This window comes from Kogia breviceps, chromosome X (assembly GCF_026419965.1).
Source record: "Kogia breviceps isolate mKogBre1 chromosome X, mKogBre1 haplotype 1, whole genome shotgun sequence".
NCBI classification, from domain to species: Eukaryota; Metazoa; Chordata; class Mammalia; order Artiodactyla; family Physeteridae; genus Kogia; species Kogia breviceps.
Genome location: NC_081330.1, coordinates 3,167,206 through 3,194,527, shown reverse-complemented (window position 1 = coordinate 3,194,527; position 27,322 = coordinate 3,167,206). Strand labels below are relative to the sequence as shown.

General features: G+C 41.7%; 2 protein-coding genes across 2 annotated transcripts in view; both read left to right on the top strand.

The window, feature by feature from the left end:
• Positions 1-21,746, top strand: part of MTMR1 (myotubularin related protein 1) — a 520,398-nt gene extending 498,652 nt beyond the window's left edge. Inside the window, exon 13 of the mRNA XM_067023586.1 lies at positions 21,702-21,746. Coding sequence (XP_066879687.1) covers positions 21,702-21,731 — 30 coding nt within the window. The 3' untranslated portion in view covers positions 21,732-21,746. The remainder of the gene's footprint in view (positions 1-21,701) is intronic.
• VMA21 (vacuolar ATPase assembly factor VMA21) lies at positions 16,122-27,078 on the top strand. The gene is made up of 3 exons (XM_059051137.2): positions 16,122-16,331; positions 22,138-22,247; positions 22,817-27,078. The coding sequence occupies exons 1-3, from the start codon at positions 16,279-16,281 to the stop codon at positions 22,957-22,959; spliced, it is 306 nt and encodes a 101-aa protein (XP_058907120.1). The 5' UTR covers positions 16,122-16,278; the 3' UTR covers positions 22,960-27,078.
• The last annotated feature ends 244 nt before the right edge of the window (positions 27,079-27,322 follow it).

Below are 27,322 nucleotides of genomic sequence, written 5' to 3'. Positions count from 1 at the left end.
ATGTGCGTCTCCAGGTCCAGAAAAGATGGATTAAATTCAGTCCACCCTACTCCTCCCTCTAGTTGCCCTGGAAATTAGGGATAAGTATCAAAAGACTGAGAGGTAAAGAATGGAGGGAGGACTGACTAGGGGGTCTCAGGATTCAGGGATGGCCGAGCAGTGAGTTCTCTAGATGTTTGTTTGTTTCTTTCGCCTCATAGCTTAGGTGCTGGAACAGGCCACAACCCAGAAATGCAGACAAAAGCAGTCCTAAGAAAAGCCTATTCCTTCTGGCCAGTCCTCTTCAGGAATGGGAAGAGGGCAGCTCTGCAGGACAAAACCCTTCTGATAAAACCTGCTCTACTTCACCAAAAACGTGACCATTAAAGAGTTGATAAATTGGACTTCAAAATTTAAAATGTTTGCTCTGTGAAAGATACTGTTAAGAGAATAAAAAGAAAAGCTATAGACTAGGTGAAAATATTTGCAAATCACAAGTCTGACAAACGACTTGTATCCAGAAAATATAAAACACTCTCTGAACTTGGCAGTTAAAAAACAAAACAAAACAAAACAAAACAAAGTGAACAATTCATTGCTAGTGGGAATGTAAAATGGTACAGCCACGTTTTGGAAAACATTTTGGCAGTTTCTTATAAAGTTAAATGTACATTTACCGTATGACCAGCAATCCTACTCTTGTATATTCATCCCAGAGAAATGAAGCTTCATGTTCACACATAAACCTGGACATGAATGTTCATAGTAGCTTTTTTATTTGTCATAGTGAAAAGTTGGAAACAATATAAATGTCACTGAGTAGGTGAATGGAAAAAGAAAAGAAGAAAAGAAGCTAGTCTTAAAAGATTACATACTGTATGATTCTGCTGGTATAACATTTTTGAAAGGACAAAACTAGAGTGATGGAGATCACGTCAATGGTTGATCGAGGTTGGGGTGAGGGGAGGATAGTTGGAGGTTGTACACTGACTGTGATGGTGGTTAAACACATGTATACATGGGGTCAAATTTCATAGAACTATACACCAAAATGAAAAAGCCTGCATGTGAAAAGTAGTGAAATTTAATAAGGTCTGTAGTTCAGTTAATATTAGCATACCACTGTCAATTTCCCAGTTTTAATAATTGAGCTATGGTTTGACAACTATTAACATTTGAGGAAGCTGAGTTAAGAGTACAGGAACTCTCTGTACTGTTTTTTTTCAATTTTTATGAGTCTAAAATCACCTCAAAGTAAAAGCTTTAAAGACCACTAAAATGAAAGACAAAGCTATAGATGTTTTAGAAGGTAATACAAGATGAAATCTTTATGACCTTGGAGTAGGGAAATATTTCTTAAACAAGATACAAAACTATAAACCATAAGGGAAAAGACTAATAATTTAAAGTATGCTACTAGTAAGAGCTTCTGTTCATCAAAGTAGCCCCATATGCTGTCCCCTGAGACAGCATATGGCATGGCACCTTTTAAATATAGCTAATAAAGCAAGCAAAACTAAAGAGCATATTATTTAGACATACATAAATATGTAATTAAAATTTTTAAGTCAATTAAATTAGAAATACAAAATTTTATATAGTGATTAACAATCAGCGGTATAGCAAAGTGGTTAAGGAGAAGACTGCCTGCGTTCAAATTCTGACTTTGTCACCAAATGCTGCCGTGACCTTGGCAAGTAACTTAACCCCTCTGTGCTTCAGTGGCCTTGTGTGTAAAACGTGGCTAACTCACAGGGTTATGGTAAGGTTTAAATGAGCTAATGCATATAAAGTGTGTAAAACAATACCTGGCAGGTAGTGAGAACCATATAAGGGTTATAGCTACTATTATTACTTTGAGGAGATGAATGACAGAGGAATGGAATAGGTGATGAGGCCATAGGAGAACTTATGTTATTATTAATGTTCTAGTTTTTGAGTTGGCAGCAAGTTCACAAATATTCATTATTTTATTAAAATAAAAAACTAAAACACATGATATTCCAAGATTAAGTTACAAAAAGCCTGCAGCTTCTGCCTTGCTGGCCCTCTCCTGATCTCTCACTCCTTTGCTTCGCTGTGAAGTGAAATGAGGAGACAGAATGTTTGTTGCTTTAGACCACTGAGTTTGGGGGTAATTTTTATGGTGCAATAGATACAAATATAAACTCTGGACTTACCTAAAGTCCTTTCTAGGACTTACCTAAAGAAGTCAGACATCCCTACAAAGCTGTATACGCATATGTGTTGATCATATTCATAACGGTGAAAAAACAAAAGTAACCTAAAAGGTCAACAATAACAGAATGGTTAAATAAATTTTGATACTTTATATAATGTAATATCAGGCAACTAGAAAAATGACAGCATACTACAGACAGTAACAGCATAATAAGGACTATAAATAACACACTATGCCCATAAATTTCACTACTTAGATGAAATAGACATATTCCTTGAAAGACACAAACTACCAACATTTACTCAAAAAGAAACAGATAACCAGAAGTCCTACATCTATTAAAATGAATTGAATGGAATTCTGACTTGAAAATCTTCCCACAAATTAAAGCCGCATGAATTCATTTTCAACTTTTATCAAAAGTTTAAGGGATATGTAATACCAATTCTATAAGAACTCTTTGAGAAAATAGAAAATGAGGGGATACTTCTTAAATTATCTTATAATGCCAGCCAGCATTACCCTGACACCAAATCCAGACAAAACAGACAAAAAAAACCCCCTAAACTAAAACCCAATATTCCTCATGAACACAGTGCAAAAAATGTTCAACAAAATATTAGCAAATTGATCACGTAATATGTAAAGAAACCAAGTGATGTTTATACTGGCAATGCAAAGTTGTCTCAACATTCAAAAACAAATCAGTGTTATGCATCATATTAAGCGTCTAAAGAAGCAAAACCACATGATCACACATTCATTCATAATGAAACTCTCAGCAAATCAGGAATAAAAGGGAACTTTCTCTTCTTGAAAAGGGCATTTACAAATCAAACAAACAAACAATAACAACAACAAGATGCTCCTAACATTATAATTAATTGTAAAAGACTGAATGCTTCCCCTCTAAGATTGGGGGCACAATAAGGATGTTCACTCTCATCACTCCTATTCAACATCACACCTGAGGTCTTAGTCAATGCAATAAGTCAAGGAAAATGTATAGAAGCCTTCAGATTGGAATGGAAAAAATAAAGCTGTCTATATTCACAGGCAACATGACTGTCTATGTAGAAAACCCCAAGGAATCTACAAAAAAGCTTCTAGAACAGGATATAAAGCCAATCTACAAAAAGTCAATTGTATTTCTGTAAAATAGAAGACAAATACAATAAACAATAACAGAAGTATCCATTTAAAAAAAGAAGAACCAAATTGGAGTATTCACACCAAATTCACACCAAATTCACACTAAATTCACACTCAAATTTTAAGACTTACTATAAAGCAATGGTAATCAAGACAATGTAGTGTTGGTGAGAGGACTGACACAAATCAACTGAATGCAACAGAGTTCAGAAATAACTAGATATAGTCAACTGGTTTTTGACAAAGTACAAAGGTAAAAACCAGCACAAATGGTGCTGGAACAATAATTGGCCATCCACATGCAAAGTAATGAACTTGGACCCATATCTTGTACCACTTACAAAAATTAACCCCAAATTCTTATAGTCTTAAATGTAAAACCCCAAACTATAAAATATCTGGAAGTAAATATAGGAGAAAATCTTTGTAACCTTGGCTTATGCAAAGATCATTTAGATAAGGCACACAAAATACAAACCACAATAGAAAAAAACTGATATAATTTATAAATTGGACTTCATCAGAATAAAATTTTAAAAATTGTGCTCTTTGAGAGATAATGTTGAGAGGGTGAAAAGATAAGCCACAGATAGGGAGAAGATATTTGCAAAGCACATGTCTGATAAATGACAGTGAATCAAAATCATGAAGAACTCTCTAAGCTCATGTGGTAGGCTGAACAATGTCCCCCAAAGTTATCCACGGCCTAACTCCTGGAATCTATGAATGTCACCTTATATGACAAAAAGGAACTTTGCAGATGTGATTAAATTAAGGATCTTGAGATGGAGAGATTTCCCTGTATTATCTGGATGGGCCCTAAATGTAATCACAAGTGTCCTAGTAAGAGAGAGGCAGGAGGAAGTTTGACTACAGAAAAGGAGAACACAATGTGTCCGGGGAGGTAGAGAATGGAGTGTTGTAGCCACAAGCCATGGAATACAGGCAGCTACCAGAAGCTAGGAGAGGCAAGGAATGGATTCTCCCCCAGAGCCTTCAGAAGGAACTCACCCTGCTGATACTTTGATTGACACCTTGATTGACACTCCAGAAGACTCAGTTTGGACTTCTGGTTTCCAGAACTATATGAAAATTTATTTCTGTTGTTGTAAGCTTTTATATATAGGATGGATAAACAACAAGGTCCTACTGTATAACACAGAGAACTATATCCAGTATCCTATGATAAAACCATAATGGAAAAGAATATTTTTTAAAAAAATAATGTATATATATATATGTATAACTGAATCACTTTGCTGTACAGCAGAAATTAACCCAACATTGTAAATCAACTAGACTTCAATTAAAAATATTGATAAAATTTTTAAAAAATTTAAAGAATTAATTTCTGTTGTTTTGAGCCATTAAGTGTGTAGTAATTTGCTACAGCAGCCCTAAGAAATTAATATAGCTCAGCAGTGAGCAGACCGCTTAATTAAAAAATGGGCAAAACTTGAACTGACACTTCACCAAAGAATGGCAAATACGCACATGAAAACATGCTCGACATCATTAGTCATTAGAGAAAAAGCAAATTAAAACAACAATGAGATATCATTACATACCTAACAGAGTGGCTAAAATTTAAAAAAGAAATGACCATGTGGGGCAACTAGACTTCTCACAGTTTGGTGGTGGGAATACAAAATGGTACAGACATTTTGGACAACAGTTTCTTATAAAGTTAAACATACCTTTACCATAAACCCAGCAATCCCACTCTTAAGTATATAATCAAGAGGAAATAAAGACATGCCCATTAAAGAAAGCTGTATGTGAATATTCATAATAGCTTTATTCATGATTACTAAAAGCTGGAAGCAACCCAAGTGTCCCTCAACCAGTGAATGGAGAAACAAATTGAGGTACATCCATACAATGGAATACTAATTAGCAATAAAAATAATTATTGATGGGCTTCCCTGGTGGCGCAGTGGTTGAGAGCCCGCCTGCCGATGCAGGGGACACGGGTTCGTGCCCCGGTCCGGGAGGATCCCACATGTCGTGGAGCGGCTGGGCCCGTGAGCCATGGCCGCTGAGCCTGCGTGTTCGGAGCCTGTGCTCCACAACGCGAGAGGCCACAACAGTGAGAGGCCCGCATACTGCAAATAATAATTATAATTATAATAATTATTATTATTATTGATATATAACAATGTGACTGAATTGCAGAGAACATTGTTCTAAGTGAACTAAGCTAGACCAAAAGTCTACATACTCTGTTATTCCATTTATATGATATTCCGGAAAAACTAAAACTGCTGGGATAGAAACCACATCATTGGTTGCCAGGGATCTGATCCGGAGGTGGGAGAAGGCAATTTAACTACAAAGGGGCATGAGAGGACTATTTGGGATAATGGAAAAATTCACTCTCTTGATTATGGTGATAATTACATGACTGTATACATTTATAAAAATGCATAGAAATGTACACTTTAAAAGGATGAATTTTACTATAAGTAAATTATATTTCAGTAAACAAAAAGACAATTTGAAAATTGGTACAGGCACTATGTTGAAAAAACTCACAATGTAGATCAATGGTTATGGACATTGGAAATTGTCCTTGAATATGTTTAAGTGGGAAAAAGTTTGCAAAATAGCAATTAATGAAAATACGACGTGTGTGGTAACATACACCCATCCATCCATACATACACATGTGCATATATTTATATATCTGGAAGAAAATACAAAAAATATTCATTGTGGTCATCCATGGGTGTTAGGATCTCTCATTCATTCACTCCCTCTGTGATATGTGGCCTTGAAAAAGACATTTTCCCTCTTTGACCTTAATTTTTTCATTAGCAAGATGACAGAACTGTACTAACATTATTTCTGTCTCAGGGCCTTTGCACTTGCTATTCTTCCCTCACTGTTCCCTTTGCCTGGGACATGGCTTGGCTCATAGCCACACAGCAGGAGATGAGCGGTGGGCAAGCGAGCGAGCGAGCGAGCGAAGCTTCATCTGTGTTTACAGCTGGTACAGGTCCATGGCCTGGGGGTTGGGGACCCCTGTTCTAGCGGGACAAACAGACAATATATATGCATTGTATAATACATATATAAGACAATGTTGGGCAGTGATAACTGCCACGAAGAAGATATAAAACAGAGTAATGACACTGAGAGTGATGGGGGTCTTTGCAGTCCGTGACCTATTAGGAACCGGGCCACACAGCAAGAGGTGAGTGGTGGGTGAGAGAGTGAAGCTTCATCTGTATTTACAGCCGCTCCCCATCATTTGCATTACCGCCTGAGCTCCGCCTCCTGTCAGATCGGCAGTTGCATTAGATTCTCATAGGAGCGCGAACCCTACTGTGAACTGCGCATGCGAGGGATCTAGGTCACATGTTCCTTATGAGAATGTAATGCCTGATGATCTGAGGTGGAGCTGAGGTGGTGACGCTGGCGCCGGGGAGCGGCTGCAAATACAGATCATCATGAGCAGAGAGGTTTGACTGCTCCGAGACCATCATAAATCAATGGCTTGCAGACTCCTATCAAAACCCTGTCAGTGAGTGGCAAGTGAAAACAAGCTCAGGGCTCCCACTGACGCTGCAGGATGGGGAGTTATATAATTATTTCATTATCTAGTACAATGTAATGATAATAGAAATAAAGTGCACAATAAATGTAATGTGCTTGACTCATCCCCAAACCACGCCCCCCCACCCCAGTCCGTGGAAAAACTGTCTTCCACGAAACTGGTCCCTGGTGACAAAATGTTGGGGACTGCTGTGCTAGAATATGAGCTCTGTGAAGAAAGAACTTGTTTGTTGTCTTCACTGCTGTTTCCCAAGCACCGAGAACAATGCAGGCACATAGTAGGTGCTCAATAAATACTTATTGAACAGTTGGCTGACTACATCTTCCGAGGGATCCTTCTAAAATCTGTCACCTCCTCCAAAATGTTCACGCTCTTAAGGAACTCACAATCCAACCGCAGGGACACAAGGTTAGCTTTTGTGTGTCTGGGGTGTGCCAACAGGAGGACTCTTGTGATAAATCCTCCCCTCAGAATATGCCTTGATCTTACAACTCTTTCAGGAGTCATTCCTCCAAGAAACACAGAAAGCACTCTCTGAATCCTCCACAGCCAAAACTTCTCTAGTTCATGCATCACTAAAAATTCTGGACACGCCCAGTCTGCTCCACCAGCCTTCCCAGGTAAGAGGAAGCCCAGCTCAAGAAAAAAAGTGATGTGGTCCCATGGGAGTGACAAGGCTGGAGCCAAGCTTCCTACTGCAGGCCCTCATTAGCTAAGATGCCAAAGGGCTTTGGCTCCCCCAGCCGCCCCTGTGCCAGCTGCCAGGGTCATGTTTGCTCCACAGAGGCCCAGCAGCTGCCAGACTTGGCCACAAGTGTTTACCCTGCTGTGCTGGCCATGGCCCCGGTTCCTTGCCTGCTTCTGTGCCTTCTCTAACTCAGCAGCAACTCAAGGCACTTGGTCTCTAAGAGCTGTCTCTCGAAGGATCGCCTCTCCAAAATATGCTTCTGGGCGCAAGCAACCCTGGGGCCCTTACTGAGGGTTAGAAAAACTGCGAGACGGCCAGCCCCCAGCTGCAGGTTCAAGGTGATGCGGTTACTACACAAGTCTCTCCATGAGGCCCATATACCTGCCTACTCCCAACTTCCCTCACCTGATGTTTATTATTTATCATTATTTATTGTACATCATTTAGCACTTCCTAATGCAGTTTCCTTTGTTGTTGTTGCTGTTAATTGTTCATCTCCCTCTACTAGGATTTAAGTTCAATAAGGGCAAAGATTTTCATCTTTGCCACTGCTTAAATAGAGCTTACTATGTGCCAAGTCAGGTTTTATGCACTCAGTATCAATTAAATCGTTTCTAATCCTCACAAGACCCTATGAGGAAGGTGCTGTTACGCTCCCCATTTTACTGATTAAGCAACTGAGGAACAGAGAAGTTAAGTAACTTGTCCAAGGTCACATAGCTAGTAAGTGACAGAATTGGTATTTGAACCCAGGCTTACCCATAACCTCTAGGGTGCACCACCAAAGAACGAAACAAAACAGCACCTCGTACGAAGTAGGCACTCCACAAGTGAATGAATGATTGAATCAATGAATGGAACTGTGAAGTGTTCCCCCTCGTGCGGAAAATCTGGTCTTCCGTTCCACCACCGCCACCATCACGCGTGTCTCTCCCCAGGAAGCTCTCAGGACAATGAAAGCCTATGTGTTTTCTCCACAGCCCGCCCTCCACCCCTCCATCTCAGCATCCCTTCCTCCCCTCCTTTTCCTCTGTGCTCAGTAAATGAACGATGGGAAGGGAAGTCTGAGCGAGGGAGAGAGACGCGATACCCAGTACACCAGCGCTGATCGAGGTGAGTGCCGAAGAAGGGGACATCTCGGATGGTGGCGTTGAAGAACTAGGTCTTGACATTGAAAACTGCGTTACTGAAGAGGTGGCATTTTGGCCGAACTATTAAAGATGAGTGGGATTTCAAGATTATCAGTGAGAAGTGCATTCCGAGCCCCCAAGGCTGTTGGAATTGTAAATTGGGGGACAGAGGGTTCCACCTTCCACCGAGGGCGGGGGGGTAGGAGAGAGAGAGACCAGGCTTTGTGAGCCGTGCTTGTCAGCGAGGGAAGGGGTGCCCAGGGTCTGCCCTGAGTTGATGAAAAGAGGGACCTGTTCAGTGTTGGCTGACACCCCTCCTCCACAGGGATGACGTCTTTCCTTGAGCTTCCAAGTCACACCTGAGGGAGGTAGGGGCTGGTGTTCTTGGTCCCGTCACATCACGGGGACCCATAGGGTGATCTTCCCCAACAGGGCCTCCCTCCTCCTTTTTTTAATGCCTCCTTTCCTGCTCTCTCCCATCTGTCCACGCAATCTCATTTCCAGTTCCTGTGTATATCACCATCTTACCTGCAGCCAGCTCTGTAGCTCATTTGGGCCCTGCCATCTTGCCTGGGTGGTGGCGAAGACTGATCTCTGGACCCACTCTGCCCTCGCCTTGCTGGGCTTGTGGTCAAGCAGGCAGGCAGCAAGGCTCTGGTAGGTTCCAACTATGTGCCAGGCCTTGGGCCAGGGAAGCCATTCCCCTCCCCTCAGCCCCGTGGCCAATGCCTTGGCTTCACCATCTGGGAAATGAAAGGGTTGGATTCTGTGATCTTGAAAGTTCCTTCCAGCTGCATCCTTCTAGGGGAGTATTTGAATGCCCTCCTTTTGAAGCTCCGAGTCCCGTAGGGAAATGATTACCATAAAAAATGTTTCCAAGTTGGTGCACTGGCTTCTGTCAGTGATATTTACACACAAAAATGTTTTACTGTGGGACACCATCATTACCCCAATGTCAGGGGCCAAGGATAACACCCCATTACAGGCCTTCCCTGTTATATGAAGAAAGAAAGATTCATTCACTCATTCAGCTAAGCCCAACTGTGTACACAAATCTGTAGTAGGTGCTATAAAAAATAGGCCTGATCTCACCAAGGGCTCAGACAACACAAAATCATCCGATCTGGGGAGGAAGGGACTAGTCATCTAAGAGCATCCACCCTCCGCTTCCACCTCCACCCCAGGGGAAGAGCCCACCAAGGGGGCAGATGCTTGCTTGCAGAAGCTCTAATAGTCGGACAGGTAGAAAGAGAGTCTTGAGAATGAGAGGAAGCAAAGTCCCCATGGCTTCTGCCCTTGGATTCTAGCTCTCTCCCTGCTCTGCTCTGCACTCCCTCCTCATTTCACCTCCCTTCCCTGTGAGAGCCCTTCAAACACCTGAAGACAGAGCTCTTCCTGTCCTTTGCTTCCTCAGGCTACATGGCCTGTTCCTGCAGCCATTCCTCAGGTGACACCAGTGGGCGAGAGGCTTACCACCCACTGTACTGACTCTCTGCTCTCATTCTTTTGAAGCAGCTTCCGGTGTTTCATCCTGGGAATCTTTCTCTTGCAGCAGATCACAAAACTGTCCGTGGAACAAAGAGATGCCTTGGCTCTTAGAAAAGAACTTACGCTCAAAAAACACATGAATCTCCAACTGCTACCTTTCTTCACGTATCCTGGAAAGCTAATTGGACACGTCTTTAGTCCCACCCATATCTAGTTCAGACATTGACCGATGGGGGAGTGAAGAGACTTGCTCAAGGGCACACAGGAGTTGCAGACAGAGTCACACGTGGCCCCCAGCCCTTTTTGCCCCCAGCCCAGTTCTCTGTCTCCTGTGCCACATCAGGGCTTTGCAGTTTATCCAGTGACTACTACACCTTCTTGGTCATCAGGTCCTCATAACAACCCATCTCCAGATGAAGTAAACGGATGCCCAGAAAGGGATATCGACTTGTGTGTGGTCCCACAGCAAGGAAGTGACAGACGAACCCAGATTCAAGTCCAGGTCCTTGGCTTCAAGTCTACTTCTTGCCACTGTAACCCAGTTGTTTCCCCCACTGGCTCTTGTGTGTTGGCCTTGTGGACACAGAGGTGAGATGCCACAGTGACCAATGTGAGGACACACATTTGCCTCTAAAAATCCACCTGGGACAGGACAGAGAAGACCTGCAGAGAGATCATGAGGTCCTTGCCGACCGTGAGATGAATGTGTTTCAGCAGTGAAATGTGGTCAGCAACAAGTGTTGGCAAGGTTAATAGGAGGCCACCATCCACAGGCTACTTATGGAGGCAAGAACAAAATTTTGGCCGTCTTGGGAGGCACTGAGCTCCTCGTTTCTGGAAGGGGAAATAGAGGCTGAATGACCACTTGGCAGCTTGCAGTTCTAGGAAGGATTGCTTTTGTGGTGGTGTGAGCCTCCATTGCCTCACACATTTCCAGAGGCAATGTTTGCTCTAACTTGTCTCGTAGGGCTAAGGGCCTTTTTGAGAGGAAAGATAGGAATGGTGGCTATCTTGGCCAGGCTCTAGGCCAGGTGGAAAGCCAGATGCCAGTGCCATGTGTCCAGATAAAGTATGTGACACCAATGTCAAGGTGGCACTCCTAAAGGAAAGTGGGTGGTGGGTTGCTGCCAGGCTGCAGAACTTTCCAGGCGAAAGTTCTTTTATCTATCATTCTCCTGCAGTCAGATCTCAGCCTGACCTGGAATCAGAGGACTGAACATACAACTTCTCCAAATCAGGATTTCCAAAAGAGCCAGTTTTGTGGTGCAAATTTTGGCCTTCTTGGGTGACAGGGCCAGGGATGGACCCACCTGGACAGGCCTCTCCAGGAAGCTGGTTCCTCTCTCACCCCCTCTGGCTTCCTCAGGCCTGAAGTACCAACTTGTCCCCCACAAGGGGGTGCTGGACTTAATTCCTTGCAAGAAAACCTAGACTCCCTGGGGCTTTACACAATGAGTTGCTCAGAGCCTGGAGGGTGGGAGGCCACGTGGGGAGGCAGGAAGCTTGGCCCTTAAATATTTCAAGTGCTCTGGGTCAGCTCTGTACTCTAAGGACTCTTAGGGGAATTGTTTGGGGAACAAATCTTGTAAATTCTTATTCTTCTGGCTTTAATATTCTCAGAGCAGAGTTTAGGGAACAGGGAAGCAGACAGAGGGTGGGAGGGGAGGAAGCCAGAGAGGTGGGTCTAGCAGGATTCTCAGTGCAGCTCTGACGGAGGGCACATGTTCAAGGCAGTAGAGAGATGAAAAAGCCACCAGCCATGCTCTCCTCTCCCCCACAGTGTACAGTCTAGTGGGGATGACTAGAAGCCCAAGGACACTAATAGGTGACAGAAGATGTCAACTGAAAAAAAAAAAAGTGCAACCTAAAAGTTGCAAAATTATGTATTATTTGGGGCGCTTACTGGGGACTATAGCCAGGTAAAAACATCCTCTCAGCTCAGAGGAACTGTTCCAAAGAGGTAAGGGAGGAGCCAGGATATGGAGGAATTTTTGCTAAAAAAAATAGTGTAGTTGAACATCAAAAGATCACTGTTAATCACAGAAACCAGACATCTCAGGTTAATTAATTTAGTGCTTTTCTGTGTATAGGAAGATGCAAGAGTCTAGGCTCATTGAAATTATTCCTTGGATATGCGTCTTAACTCTCTAGGACCAGTATTCTCTTTTTCTCCATCCTGAATGCCCTCAGGGCTCACCGGTGGACGTGGCTACAGCAGCTGATGGCTCCACAGCCGGCAGCATTTTCTTGTCCACAGCAAGATCGCAAACTATCACGTAGGCCTGAAGTGCCACAGGGGATACTGAAAGGAGAGGGGGCACTTGGGAGGTGGTAGAAATGGGGGCAGTGTCACTTCAGGTGGGGACATGGAAGGTTCCGATCCATGACCAGCCTGTTTTGGATTATCCTACAAAGTGGTCCAAGGTGTTTGTGTTGGGGTGAGGGGAGAGCACACTGGAGAGGTGGGTATCTTGGGGCCACGTGGGGCCAGCCCTGACCTGGGAGCCGAAGGAGCCAGCCAATGTATTATATATAAATGTTTTTAATGAGTTTTGTTAACTGTAGGGTGGAGCTTATTTCTGTTTTCTTCACGGCTTAGTTCTTAAGACACCACGCTGTGCAAAGATCCCTTCAGAAAGTATGGGTTGGTGTTTCAAGTATGACTGTTCCTCTGCAACCCCATCGCCAGCCACCCAAAGGGGGACTTGAGGGCGGGGGAGGGTGTTATGGTTTTGAGTCAGTAAAGCAAATTGGGGATTGTTGTCAAATTGAACTTTGCAGGAATTCCCTGGTGGTTAGGACTCCGTGCTTTCACTGCCAGATGGGGGTTCCATCCCTGGTGGGGGAACTAAGATCCCCAAAGCTGCGCAGCGCGGCCAAAAACAAAACAAACAACAAAAAACTGCACTTTGGGTGTACACTTTCCATGTCACTGGGTTTATACTACAGAGTATAAAACGATACAGTGGAAAAAAATTATTAGAAGAATTAGGAACTATGAATTCTCTAATCCCATCACTGATCCAGTGGATTTGAAGCAAGTCATTTCCCAACTTTAGCTCTCACTTTTCTCAACTAAAATGAAAGGGCCTGACTGGGGCTCTTTCAGTCTGAGAATCATTTTCTGATTCACAGGGGGAAGACCGGAGGTACTAGTTCCAGATGCCTCCGTAATGACCACGCCCCTTGACAGGCCGTTTCATTCCCATGGCAACAGCTCTGTTTGGGCTCCACTGGCCTCTAGCTCTTTAGCAGCCGCTGCAGGTCAGAGGTTTCAGGACTTTGTTCAGGGCCCACAGGGCTGGCTAATTTCTGTCTTTCTCTTACAGTTTCTGAGTTTATGCTGAAAGTTCTCTCTCCATTTACTGTGAGGTGAGCTCACAGTAAATCCTGGTAGAGTGTAGGACTCAGCAAGAAAAAGAGGTACAGAGGTTTAGTTTATATGAAACACTGATATGCCAGTAAGATTAGCCAGGCACTTTGTCCCCCCCTCAAATCTCATTTATGAATGGTTCTTGATTGAGTTACCCCACAACTGCCCCAGAGGTTGCTAAAGTGCCATCCTGGGAGGCAAGAATTGAGCTACTAGATATATGTGTGACTCCTGATAAGTCCCTTCCAGACCAGTTTCCTCATCTGTACAAGGAAGAGTTTAGAATGCTGTTATGGGCTGAATTGTGTGCCCCCCTCCATCCCAAGTTCATATGTCAAATTCCTAACTCCCAGTACCTCAGAATGTGACCTTACTTGGAAATAGGGTCACTGTAGTTGTAATTGGATAAGATAAGGTCATACTGGAGTAGGCTGGGGGGGTCCCTAATCCAATATGACTGGTGTCCTTATAAAAAGGAAAACTTTGGATACAGATACAGACACAGGGAGAACGCCATGTGAAGAGAAATACAGACATCAGGGGATGCACCTACAAAACAAGGCTCACCAAACATTGCCAGCAAACCACCAGAAGCTAGGGGAGGGGCACAGAACAGATTCGCCTTCATCACCCTCAGAAAGAACCACACTTGCTGCCACCTTGATCTCAGACTTCTATCCTCCAGAACTATGTGACACTAAATGTCTGTGGTTTAAGCCGCTCACTTTGTGGTATGTTGTTATGGCAGCCCTAGCAAGCTAATACAACTTCATCAGTGGTTCCCCATCTTTTCACTACCAAGCATCCCTTTGCTCTTTGTCCTTTTGTGGACTCCATTTATTTAACAGATATTTATTGAGCACCTACTATATGCCAGACCCTTCTCTAGTCATTGGAGATATACAAAGTCAAAAAGCAAAGATCCCTCCCTCTTGTGTTCATTCTATGTTTTAAAACAGTTAGTTGGCCAAGTATAGTATAGTTTATTTTAGTTAAGTAATAATTTGGGTATTTTCTCATGAGATAAGCAGGATTACCTCATCAGTGTGATATAATTAGTGCCAAAAATCAAACGAAGGTGATGTTTTTAAGTAGCTGTTGATCCATTATGGCAAGTAAATACATTCAATTCATTAGGTTTCTAAAAATATTAAAAATTGTCAGAACCCCCTTTACTACATTTACGGATCCCTAGGGATTCAAGGGCCTCATCACCAGGTGATTAGCTAGAGCAGGGGTCCTCAAAATTTCCTGGGAAGGGCCAGATAGTAAATACTTTAGGCTTTGTGGCCCATACAGTCTCTGTCACAAACAACTATGCAATGCTGCCATTGTAGCATGAAAGCAGCCATAGGCCATACAAAATGAGCCTGGCTGAGCTCCAATAAAATTTTATTTATGGACACTGAAATCTGAATTTCATGTAGCTTTCTTGTGTGACGAAATGTTATTCTTCTTTTGATTTTTTTTTAACCATTTGAAAATGGAAAAACCTTTCTTAACTCACGCGCTGTAGAAAAACAGGTGGCAGGCAGGCTGTAGATATTTGGCTGGCTGGCCAGTTTGCTAACCCATGAGCTTAGATTCTAATTCTGCTCTAGTTCTGGCATTAGGTTGTTCTTATACCCCCAAGGGTCTAGGTGAGGGCCGATGAGGGATTACAAATTTAGTAATTTGAACTCAGACCCGGGCTTCCTGCTCTCCGGTCCGAGGCCCCTAACACCGCTCTAAGCTGCTGGTTTAGTCATGATTTCAGATGTGGTCTTTGTATCCATGTGGTGCAGAAAATAGATGTGTGGTCAGCGGCCCTTTCCAGGCGTTGACCATGTAAGGGCTGTCCTCTTATTAGCAGCCAGTGGCAACCTAATTTTGTCAAGCCTGACCCTAGGCTTACGCACCCTTTTCATTTATATATCTCTCGGGTTGCGCAGCCCGGGAGGCCCATCTGTCCCTTACTATTTGAGTCCCTGTTGTCTCATTGGCAGCTTTCTGAGCAGCTGCAAAATGTTTTCAACTTTAAGTGGAAGCTGGGATCACCGGCGTCTGGCCTTGAACAGTCTCTCTCAGCAAGGGCTCTTCCAGCTCTGACATTCCCTAGCTTTACGGACTCGGTGAGTGTTAAACTAACTCCTCCCAGCTTCCCACAGCTGGACTTTCACTGGGGGCAATAATTAATGAGGCGTTTACTCAAGGACTGGGGAATAATGTGCACTACTTTTTTGTGTTGTTGTCGTCGGAAACTGCTTGGTTGCCTAGCACCCCAGTCGTCTGCCTGGTCTTCCTTCCTCACAGATCATCTGTTCCAGTCCCCTCGCAACCACTGCTCAGCGACAGAGGCCGGAACGGGAACGAGAAGTGCTCGCGCGCGCTCAGGGGGCGGCCGCAGCACCGCCCTCCCTGGAGGACCATGCTGCGAGGCAAGTCCCGGCTCAACGTGGAGTGGCTGGGGTACTCGCCTGGCCTGCTCCTGGAGCGCAGGCCTCTATTGGCAGGGCGCACACCCCGCAGCCCCGGCCGGTAAGTCACGTGAACGCTCGCGACCGCGCCTGAGCCTGAGCCTGCGCCTGCGCCTAGCGTCACTCGGCGCGCCGCGCCTGCGCAGTGCGGCCAGCCTCCCGGAGCTCGCCGGCACTTCCGGCGCAGTCCGCCGGTCTCTCGCGGAGCCGATTAAGCGCAGACGCCGAGCCCGGCCAGCCTCTGAGCCCCTGCTGCGGTCGTGGCGACGCCATGGAGCGTTTTGATAAAGCGGCGCTTAACGCTCTGCAGCCTTGCGACTTCAGGTAGTCCGGAGCAGGGCCGGGTTCGGGCGGGGGCCTTGAGCACTAGGCGGACCGGCCCTGGCCGGGAGCGGGGCAGGAGGGAAGGCCCGGGCCGACCGGGCTGACCTGTGGTGGGTGGGCGTGAGGTTTGGACCCTCGGGGCTGGAGCTGCGGGCTAAAGGAGAGAGGGGAAGTGGGTTGGGGCCTGCAGCGTCTGCACGCCCGGCCCCTACCCTTCGCTCGGGAGCAAGGGCCCCGGGGTCTTGGGGGATAGGTCGGGGGGCTTTCAGCTGCTGTTTTTGGTCTAGCACCACTTCTCGCTGTTGTCTGTATTGCGATTTTGCTGTCTGCAGTCTTTTCCCCCACTGCAGGGTGAGCTCCCTGAGGACAGGAACCTGGCCTTCTCCGTCTCCGTGTCCCCCACAGGGCCTGCATCGTCGGGGCTTAATAAATGTTTGCTGTACTTACGAACGAATGGAAGGGAGAAAGGGTTCTCCCTAATTTGAGTCTTCTTCACTTGGGGAGTCAGTAGGATGGGGGCTGGTGGCCGAGTAGAGGGAACCTGGGGAGAGAGCGGGTGGTTCTTGATACCTCATGAGGCAAGAGGATGGGGAGGGGTTTAGCCGCCATTCAGCGTGTTCCAGGCTCAGCTTAGGTGCTTTGTTACATACATTATCAGAATTAAGAAAGTGCTTAGTTTCCTGATTTTTAAAAACGATGAAGTTGACTCAGAATAAGTGACTTGCCCAAGATCACACGGTTAGGTCACACAATTAATAAGTGTTGAAGCTGGCAGTTGTCCAAGCCCACTGACTCCAAAGCCTGTGATTTTTGGAGCCCCGTGATCTTTTTCACTCACACAATGGCAATGTAGGTGGTTTTTTTTTTTCTTTATTACTGTTTAGTAGTGACGCTACCAACAGTTACTTTTATTAAGTTCACATAGAATACAGTATAGTCCTCCTAGACTGATTCTAGTGTTTCCTAATGGAATTTGCAGTGAAATCTGCTTGCAGTGGAAGTCTTGCTTTCCATAAAAGGGAACATGGTAAGCTCTATCCGCTTAGTGTTTGCTGCAGAAGTTTTTATCAAGTGGATAAACTAGATGGTTTTAAGAGTGGGGACACAGTAAGGTTCATCCTGAATTATTTGTTTTGTGTGAGGCCAGTTCTAATTCTGAATGTTCTCATTCTTCATTTCTAACAAGTCTCAGTAACACCCAATCAGAGACACATAGGAGAAATCAGTTGAATGACATCAGTAGCTTTGTTTTAGAATAAATCACCGATTATACCCAAGCTGGCAAGGATAAAATGTCCTATAAACATTAGAGGATGTTTGAAAACTAGTTTTCAGAAGTTTGTATGCTTAACTTTGTACTTAGTCCTGTATTTGCGAGACTGAAAGTCAAATTTTTGGAGCTTAAGGTAAAAAGAGAGGTGAGAAGGAGTTGGAGATAAGCTACAAATTGTTAAGATATGCTATGTGTAGAGTGCGTGGGGCTAGAAATTAACATGCAGAAAAGATTCTGTTCGTGTGGTGGGATCATAAGTGATTTTGTGTGCTTTAAAACATTTTTATGGTATTATATCATCTTTTCAATAGTAAACTTTTCTCAAAGCCAGGCCAGATAATAGATATTCAACAGATGATCTGAAGAACAGGAGAACCAGTTAACCTTCCCTTTCTCTAGATTCTCAAGCTTTGTTTCTTTATCAGGTTAGATGATCTGAATTTTGCACACCAAAACCACATACTTTATTTTATTTATTTATTTTTTAAGTATTTATTTATTTAGTTTTTCACACACACACAGACACACCCTGCATTTTATTTTTACTAGAGATAAATAAACTGACACCAAGCATTGTAAATGGATGACCACAACAAAAGCAGCAATGATTGCAATTACCGAACATGAAACACACTCACACTACGTCATAATATTGACATTCGGTCCAGTCATCCTCCACTGTAACAGCTCCTTTACTTTGCAGTGAAAATTGATTTGTATATTTTTTGCCTCTGAGTCCTTGTGGGATTTTTTTTTTATTCAAAGTCATAAAAATTATAATCATCCTCATCAGTTCACTCAGTCCCATATAATTAATTTTTTTCATCTTGGTCTTCTGTTAGCACTTTTATGAATTCATCAGTTTTCCATTAGAGTTCCGAAGATGCTTATTCATTCAGTTCAGCAGTGCAGTCAGTTACCAGAAACCTGTACGTGTCAGAGTCTTTTCCATGAATTCCTTGAAGATGAAACCCTTTTATAGGAACATCTTTGCAAAAGCGTCAGAGTACACCCAGAACTGTCTGTAATGACAAAAGACTTAAAAATGACCATGGTTAAAGATGTGATGAAAGTTCATAATAATGCAATTGACAAGGAAATTTAGTTACCTCTGAGATATACATTTAAAGTAATGACTAGAATTATGACATAACATTATACAAGAACATACAAGATTTTTAGAAATTTCATGTAATGTCTGAAACATTTATATTAACATATTTCCATACAAATAACCCAAAGAAAGTTTAGGATTAGTTTTTTTTTATACTGCAGGTTCTTACTAGTCATCAGTTTTGTACACATCAGTGTCTACATGTCAATCCCAGTCGCCCAATTCAGCACACCACCACCCACCCCACCGTGGTTTTCCCCCCCTTGGCGTCCATACGAAAAACACATACTTTAACTCCCCAGAGAAACACCATGAAGGTCAAGTTTTTTGTTGGGGTCCACAAAAGAATTGGCCAAATACCGACTTTATGTATGTATGTATTTTTTATACAATTTTTAAAGGGTTACACTCCATACATAGTTATTACAAAATATTGGCTACATTCCCCGTGTTGTACAATACATCCTTGTAGCCTGTCTACACAAGAGTTTGTACCTCCCACTCCCCTTCCCCTGTATTGCGCCTCCCACCCTCCCCACTGGTAACCACTAGTTTGTTCTGTATAACTGTGAATCTGCTTTTTTTGTTGTTATTTTCACTAGTGTGTTGTATTTTTTAGATTCCACATATAAGTGATATCATACAGTCTCTGACTTATTTCACTTAGCGTAATGCCTTCCAAGTCCATCCATGTTGCTGCAAATGGCAAAATTTTGTTCTTTATGGCTGAGTAGTGTTCCATTATATGTATGTGTTGATACGTTTGTGTCTGTGTGTATACATATATATATATCGTATCTCCTTTGTCCATTCATCTGTTGATGGACACTTAGGTTGCTTCTGTATCTTGGTAATTGTAAATAATGCTGCTGCGAACGTTGGGGTGCATGTATCTTTTCAAATTAGTGTTTTTGTTTTCTTTGGATATGACCTTTTGAATTTTTTATATAGAACTCCTGCAGACACATATTATTCATGAAGATTACATGATAAATTTTTCTGTTAGGAAACAGTGTAAGGGAGCTTATGTATGTTAGATGAGAATGTATAGGAGTGATCACCAAAGTAGTATGTATTAAAAGAGGATTCGCTGAAGTATGGAAAGAAAATAGTAGAATTTCTACATAAATTAAAAATTTTTTAACCTTATCCTTTTTAGTGTCTGTTTTTGCATGTGTTTTACATTTTAAAGAATGCATGAGTAATATGTGTATAGATAATTTATTTTAAAAATCATTATGCCTGTATGGGGGTATGTGCTCAAAACTTTTATTTAATGATGGATTGCACAGTCAAAAAAGTTTGTAGACCACTGGTATAAATGTGAAATGTTCCCTTCCTTTGTGGCCTGCCAGAAGCCTCTCCTGTAATGGTATACACAATTATAAGAACTCCTTTGCCTGGATTGTCTAGGGGTACAGAGGAGTGTGCAGGACTGTCTGGGACACAAGCTCTCATGTGAAGTGCTGTAACAACAGGCGTGAACTAAGTGTGGTTGGATCCCAGAGCGATGAATCGCTCCAGCATAATCAGGAAAGGTGCCTAGAAGAGAGGTTATTCTGGGGGGACCTTGAAGGCTGGGCTGTATTCTTCCTAGACATAGATAAAAACTGGAACCTCTTGCTGAGTATTACCAGAAAGAATTAAGTTCAAGTGTTGACTCTGAGCATGAAGTTAGACGTGTGTTAAGGTTGTAGGGGAGCAACACTTGCCACCCCGCAATGTCTCTTTGGCACGCAGATTATTTCAAACTGAAAACGGTCCAGGCCCAAAAGGCTCAGGAGGAAACTTTGACCTTCCCCTTAATTGCCTAAAAAAATTTAGATAGAGGGCCTGTTCCTGGAAGAGAGCTATCACCAGAGATACCTGCAAAGAATATGGGCTGGGTGTGGGGGAAATGGGGCAGAGACTGGAGTCCACTTTGTGTCCCATAGACTCTGCATGGCCTGGCAAACACTTGTTTACCAAACATTTGCTTTGCCGTCTTCATGTGAATTGCCTTCCCCTTTGAAGTCCCCAGCCCCTACCTGCAGCATCCTCTTTTGTCTTTAGCTGAAGATGGTATTTAAGGCAAGGGTTTCGGCCAGGCCACACGAGTTACTCAGTTCTCCTGGGATGTTACTCAACTTTGTTTGATTTTTCTCCTGGTAGTATGTCTCATGTTAATTTAATTCTTAGAACAGCCGGAAGAACCCAGGAGGGTAGAGGAAAGTTTCTTCCTCCCTGACAAGGTAGTGTGAGGATGGTTAGATTTAAGGAGAAAAGACTTTATCTAAAGGTTGAAAGCTGTAGGGCTCACTGCTTTTAAACGTCACGTATGAGGTGGCGTGTGTGAGGTATGTGTGTGTCCAGGGTTGCTGGAAGCTTTTACTACAGCTTCACTGTCAGTAGTGTTGCTCATTTGTGACGGTGCATTAGGACAAATGCTATCCTATATCTACTTATCAGTAAAACAACATTAAGGAATATTGAAAGTGGGGAAATAACTTTATTATTCTGTATTAATCTGGAGTCCTTTTTCATGTGCACACATTTTTAACATAATTGGAATAGTATACATCAGGGGTTGGCAGAGTTTTTCTGGAAAGGGCCAGATAGCAAATATTTTAGGTTTTGAGGGCCCTGTGGTCTGGCGCCACCACTGAGCTCTGCCTCTGTAGCTCCATGAAATCTTAGGTGATGCATAGACAAGCGGGTGTGGCTATAATCTTTACATTGCTAATGTTTTAAGTAGCAGTTAATCTGACTTGTTTTTCTTTAAGCATATAATTTTAAAAGCTTAATTGCATTCTTCAGAATCATTTTATTGTATTATGGAACAAAACTTTTCCCATTGCAATATATCCATTGATTTTAAAATAGTCTGGAAGAATAGAATTCACTGAACAAAAAGTGTTTTGGTATCAAACTTTTAATGCATCCATGTTGTGAAGGCCGTCTAAGTTGTACTCTAGCTACTTAGTTACAAAGAAATTGGAGTAAGTTTCCTTCAGCTGCATTCAGATTGTTCTAGGCTCCTGTTTCTTTGGAGATTCTCAAACCTTGTCTGTACTGTATTCAGTTAGCCACTGATAGGATGCTTTGTGAAGGAACGTTCATTAGTTGTTTTTCTGTGTACCTTCTCCCTTGCTACCTCCATTGTGAATTCTGTAAATCGTGTACATTTGCATAGCACTTGGGAGATTATAAACCACTTTTTTGCACTTTATACTTCTTTCACACTGGATCTGCTGCTGGATTTCTAGGATCTTCTAATTTTGAGTCCCTGGCACTGCCTCTTCATCCTCTCGCCACTGCTTTCAAGGCAGGGGCAGTGTTCCCAGCATCTTTTCTGTGGGTATTTATAGCATTTATGGACACAAGAATAGTTGGAAATGGCTGTGCAGGCTCTGATTTTCTCTCTGTTTACTTTATTCCAGAAATGAAAGTTCATTAGCATCCACTCTGAAGACGCTCCTGTTCTTCACAGCTTTAATGATCACTGTACCTATTGGGTTATATTTCACGACTAAATCTTATGTTTTTGAAGGTAATCCTAGACCATAAAACAAGACATTTTCCCCCTTAACTATATTTGAGATTCTGTGCTTTTATGACTTCTTTATATCGTTAAACTGGGTATTCTTAATTTTGCTTCTTCTGTTTTGCTTTTCAAAAATCACGTTGCATGAAATGAACTTTTATATCACTTGGTTATTTCAGTTTGACATCATATTTGCTTATGGTTTTCTGTGGAATAGCTTGCAGATCCTTTCTTTTAACAGCCCTTTGAGAGCAAGAGTTGCCTGACATGGGAGGAGGAATTTGGGGGGATGTACCTTTGGTGGAGGACATTGGAAGGAAGAGAAAATAAAGCTCCCTTTTTTAATGTCAGAGTCCTTAGATGAAGTGATCAGTTGTGGTTTTCATTCAAAATAATGTTCTTCTTGTGTAGAAGGTATTCAGATCTTTAAGTGAATACTTGATTTATCACCATGCAAAGCATTCCTTTTTAATTGTCTGACTAGTTAAATATATAGCTAATAAAAATTAGTATGCTTTGTTTTTTGTATTTTGATACATTTTGGAATAAAATGGAAACTTTTTTTCTCTTGATAGGCGCCTTTGGGATGTCCAATAGGGACAGCTATTTTTATGCTGCTATTGTTGCAGTGGTCGCCGTCCACGTGGTGCTGGCCCTCTTTGTTTATGTGGCCTGGAATGAAGGCTCACGGCAGTGGCGTGAAGGCAAACAGGATTAAAGTGAACATCACCTTTTGATAGCATTAAATTGATTTTTTTAAATGGTAAATGCATCTGGGGTATTGATTATTTTAATAAAGTTGAAAGAACATGTTAAAATCAATCTTATGGAATCAGTTTGACTAGTGTAAATTTTGATCCTTCTAAAACAGTGGTTTGTATCATCAGTTTTAACTGTATGAGCCTCTCATTTGCAAATGAGAATTTGGATAAGTTAAATTGGTTACAAATAAGTATGTGAAATTAGTTACACATTATTCTGGGAAGAATTTTATTATCTTACAACAAAACAATATTTTATAGCATTTCGTCTTTTGGTTGGCTTTGAGTTTTACTCCTCTGGATATATTCAGATGTACATAGTGGAACAAATCTAAACTTTATTTTTTGCTGGAACACTTTTCCTAACTATCATGAAAATACCAGGTCATTGGATTTTGGGTTAAATGTGTATTGGAAATTGCTTAAATTGTGGACACTGGAATTAATCTGAATGTCACAGAGAAGTTTTGCATAAAGTGTAATCCCTCGTCAATAGAAATCTTTCATTACATTATTTCATGGGGAGACTAGGCTGAATGACACCCATTCATGTAAAAGGACTGGGTTTATTGAAGAATGCAGACAGTAAAGCAAAGAGAGCTACCTGCCTAGGCACCCATCCTTCTCCCTAAAGGCCCCTTGCAGGCCAACCTCCTGCTTTCAGGCAAACTCTGTAAGGCTCTGCTTTGCTCTGGTCATTCAACAATGAACTTACGCTTTAATTACAAGGTTGTGTAAACTCCCTTTACATTTGTTTTTCCTACTTTTTAATAATGTATATGAGTGAATTTACATTTAAATGTGTTCATTTTTGCATACTTAGGGAGTGTAAACAATCTTGAAAATAGATTATTTTTATCATCCAGGAAGTATTCTTGGAATTTCTAGTCTAGTCTTTTAAATCAGTGCCCTTATATCCCAGATACATTGATAGATAATGTATCTAAGTTAGATAATCCTTGAGGTCCTTTCTGATAGAAAAAGACCCTGTGGTTTTACTTTCGTATCCTTGGTCTGTGTTCTTTCTAGCCACTTGGTACTACTTGTGTGCGATCTAAAAACACACGCCAAAAGGGTGCATATTAAAACCGGAAGAAAATTTAAATTCGCTGTAATGTTGCCACCTGGAGATAACCACTATCTGTTTTGGTTTACATCCTGTGTGCATTTCTTAATGCTAGTTTGTTACACACTAAAAGTTTGGTTTAAGTTTAAATTCTGCCAATTTTACCTAGCGGCTATTTGCATTTTTTCAGATGAGTGATTATGGGCCATTTTCTTAAAAAGCACATTCTACCTTTACTCTTTTTTTAAAAAAATAGTAATAGCTTTCATTTATTGAGTCTTTTTTTAACATCTTTATTGGAGTATAATTGCTGTACAATGTTGTGTTAGCTTCTGCCGTATAACAAAGTGAATCAGCTATATGTATACATATATCACCATATCCCCTCCCTCTTGAGCCTCCCTCCCACCCTCCCTGCCCCACCCCACCCCTCTAGGTGGTCACAAAGCACAGAGGTGAACTCCCTGTGCGATGCGGCTGCTTCCCACTAGCTAACTAATTTACATTTGGTGGTGTGTATATGTCCCTGCCACTCTCTCACTTCGTCACAGCTTACCCTTCCCCCTCCCCATGTCCTCAAGTCCATGCTCTAGTAGGTTACTCTTTTAACTAGATATCTCATTGTACAAATTTCCTGTCATTGATAATCCCTAATACAGTGGCCCTTGCTGTGAGTGTTTGTCATTACTGATTTTGTTTGTTCACCCCTACTTTTGATGTTCTGGAACTGGACTAAGGGAGTAGAGAGGTAGTTAGGCATAAAGGCAAAGAAGGCACTTGTGTTTATTTAATTGTTGAGAAGAAATAAAAGATGATTATTGTAGGACTGTTTTTTATTCTTGCTTATAGTTAAATGTTATCTACAGTTTAAATGTCTTAAGTAGTTATTCTAAATGTAAAATGTTTTCGTAAAAAGACTACAGTTTTGGTAAAAAATTCTACAAACTTAATATGAAATTGTAGGATACTCCAGATTGAGTCTGGTGTACTGTATGATAGATTTCTAGATGGTCCCCTCTTTAGATGTCTTGTTGTACTTAGAATTTGTCCACCTAATTTCTTTTTCTATAATGTCAAGGTTTTTCTTGTACTTTTGGGATCTTATGCTATTTGTAAAACATTAATGTCCAGTGTTGGATTGTTTTGTTTGATTTCAGACATTTCCTGAGTAGATAACATGGGTGTGTTTCTGCAAGTATTTAAACCAGGGATTCATGCAAAAGCAGATGTAATTTCCTCTTGGAAAAGGTACCCAGCATTTGAAAGTTAGAATCGGATGCTAAGGTTGATGTTTGGGGTTATTACAATATAGACTTGTTTTCACACCAGTTACTATTTTTTTAGGGTTTTAACTGTTAACTGAGTGAGTAGTTTGCTGCTGTTGAAATAACATGGTATTTGACGAATAGATTTATTTTTCAAGATGTCTCAGTGATTTCCTCTTGTACAATGTATATACTTCAGCATGTATAGAAAGGAAAGCTACAGTTGAGCCCTTATATGTGATAGGGTAGCAATATGTTCACTATTGTTTGAAAACTGATTGTAAGAATAACCTCAATTAGGGAGTGTAACTTGAAGTGTCAGTACAGGCTACTGATTTAACACATGACCTTCTTCACCTCACCTCCCATTTTGCCCCCTAGAATATATAATCTTTATTCTCATTGTGCTAAAAAATGAAAAGTCTGCTGTAGAATGCATCTGATGTCATTAGCTCTTCAAGTGGATACCATTTTATATGTGACAGCAGAATTCAGTTTTGAATTGGTGAAATTTAAACCCTCCATAAAAAAGAAAAAAAAACCAACCTGCGTTTCACGGAAATCTAACAGAAATATACTGTATGATTATTTTCATCATAAAGAAAGATCTCATCAGCTTTGCCCAAAAAGCAACTGCTTGACTTGTTTGGTGTCTATTTTCTGTTTTCGTATAAATTTTATATATACAGCTAGAGTTCCCAAGGAGACCAGTAAAAACAGTTAAACAGATAGGGTGTACCCAAGCAAAGATGAAAGCTGAAGGTACATGAGACAAAAGAATTCATATCCTGTTTTAAATGCATCTAGTATATTTCTTGTCTCCAGACAAGTTCATGTTTGTTGTTTTATTTATGCTCAAGTGAAGCTGTACATTGTTGGTAGGCCATTTTATAAATGGTTTGCCTATGGTACAAGTTGATTCACGCAGCCTCTGCTCTTCCGTTTAAGATAGCGTTTGCAAGAGCTGGCCTGAAGCAGCACACTCACAACTTGACAACATTTCTTTTTCCTTTTTGTAGGGGGAAGGGTCACCTGAGAAAGTAAATTATTTTCAGGGACTTTGGGAACCTAACGGTAAATATTACGTGTAACCTGTAAACAGATTAAGCCTTTATATATTCATTAAAGTACTCTGGAATTCCTCAACTTACCATCACTCCTGGCCACACTTTCCTTACCTGTTTTGTTGCTACGTGTGCTTGAAAGTAATACCTGCGTTCCTTTGAAGATGTTCTATAGGTCATATTTGTCAGTTACAGACTAGTCTTCCTTTTTCTCAAGTTCAGTGAAATCTCACTGAACAGTAATAATAGCAATAGCTAACATCTGCACAGCACCTTACAGTTTGCAGAAAACGTTCACATTTTCTCGTTTTCTTTTTTTTTTTTGCATAGTGAACCTGTTACGAGATTTCTCTTGACCTTGATGCTAAAAGTGTTAGAATCTTTGAAGTCGCTAGAGTCACTGAATATGCTGTAGTCTTGAATAGCGCCCTGACAAGGGGCAGATTTTAGATGCGCTACCTTGAAAGCTGTGTGTAATTATCAAAATGGGGGGCTTGAGTTCTTTACCCACTTGAATCAGATTTACTTGTGTGAGTGATGTTTTTCTAACTGTTATCTGGATGGATTTTGTATTCATTATATTCTAACCTTTAACTTGTATAAATTTACCATCTGTTGTCATTTAAAAAGTGTTCGTAATTACACTTTGATGTCTCCTGATTAAATTAATAGTTAAGTTTATTAACCTCTTCATTTATTTTTACATTTGTTTGCCTCTCTGTTTATACTGTATAGAATATGAATAGAGCTGTCAAGGGTAAACTTCTATGCAGTAAATGTAGGCCAGAGATGCTCAGATGGGTGGGGGCTGTGAGGGATGCTGAGACTGGAAGGGCTGTGCTGGGCCCGTCGGAATTGGTGTAGGTAGCAGTGGGGAAGAGAAAGCAGCTCCTTGCCTTGTAACTTAAAAATACATCATTTGGGG

What these genes read in the sequence shown, in the direction of transcription:
- VMA21 (XM_059051137.2), top strand. Translation starts at nt 16,279, where the DNA reads ATGGAGCGTTTTGATAAAGCGGCGCTTAACGCTCTGCAGCCTTGCGAC. An exon ending in CTGCAGCCTTGCGACTTCAG is followed by an intron (nt 16,332 to 22,137) that starts GTAGTCCGGAGC and finishes ACTTTATTCCAG; the next exon opens with AAATGAAAGTTCATTAGCAT. An exon ending in TAAATCTTATGTTTTTGAAG is followed by an intron (nt 22,248 to 22,816) that starts GTAATCCTAGAC and finishes TTCTCTTGATAG; the next exon opens with GCGCCTTTGGGATGTCCAAT.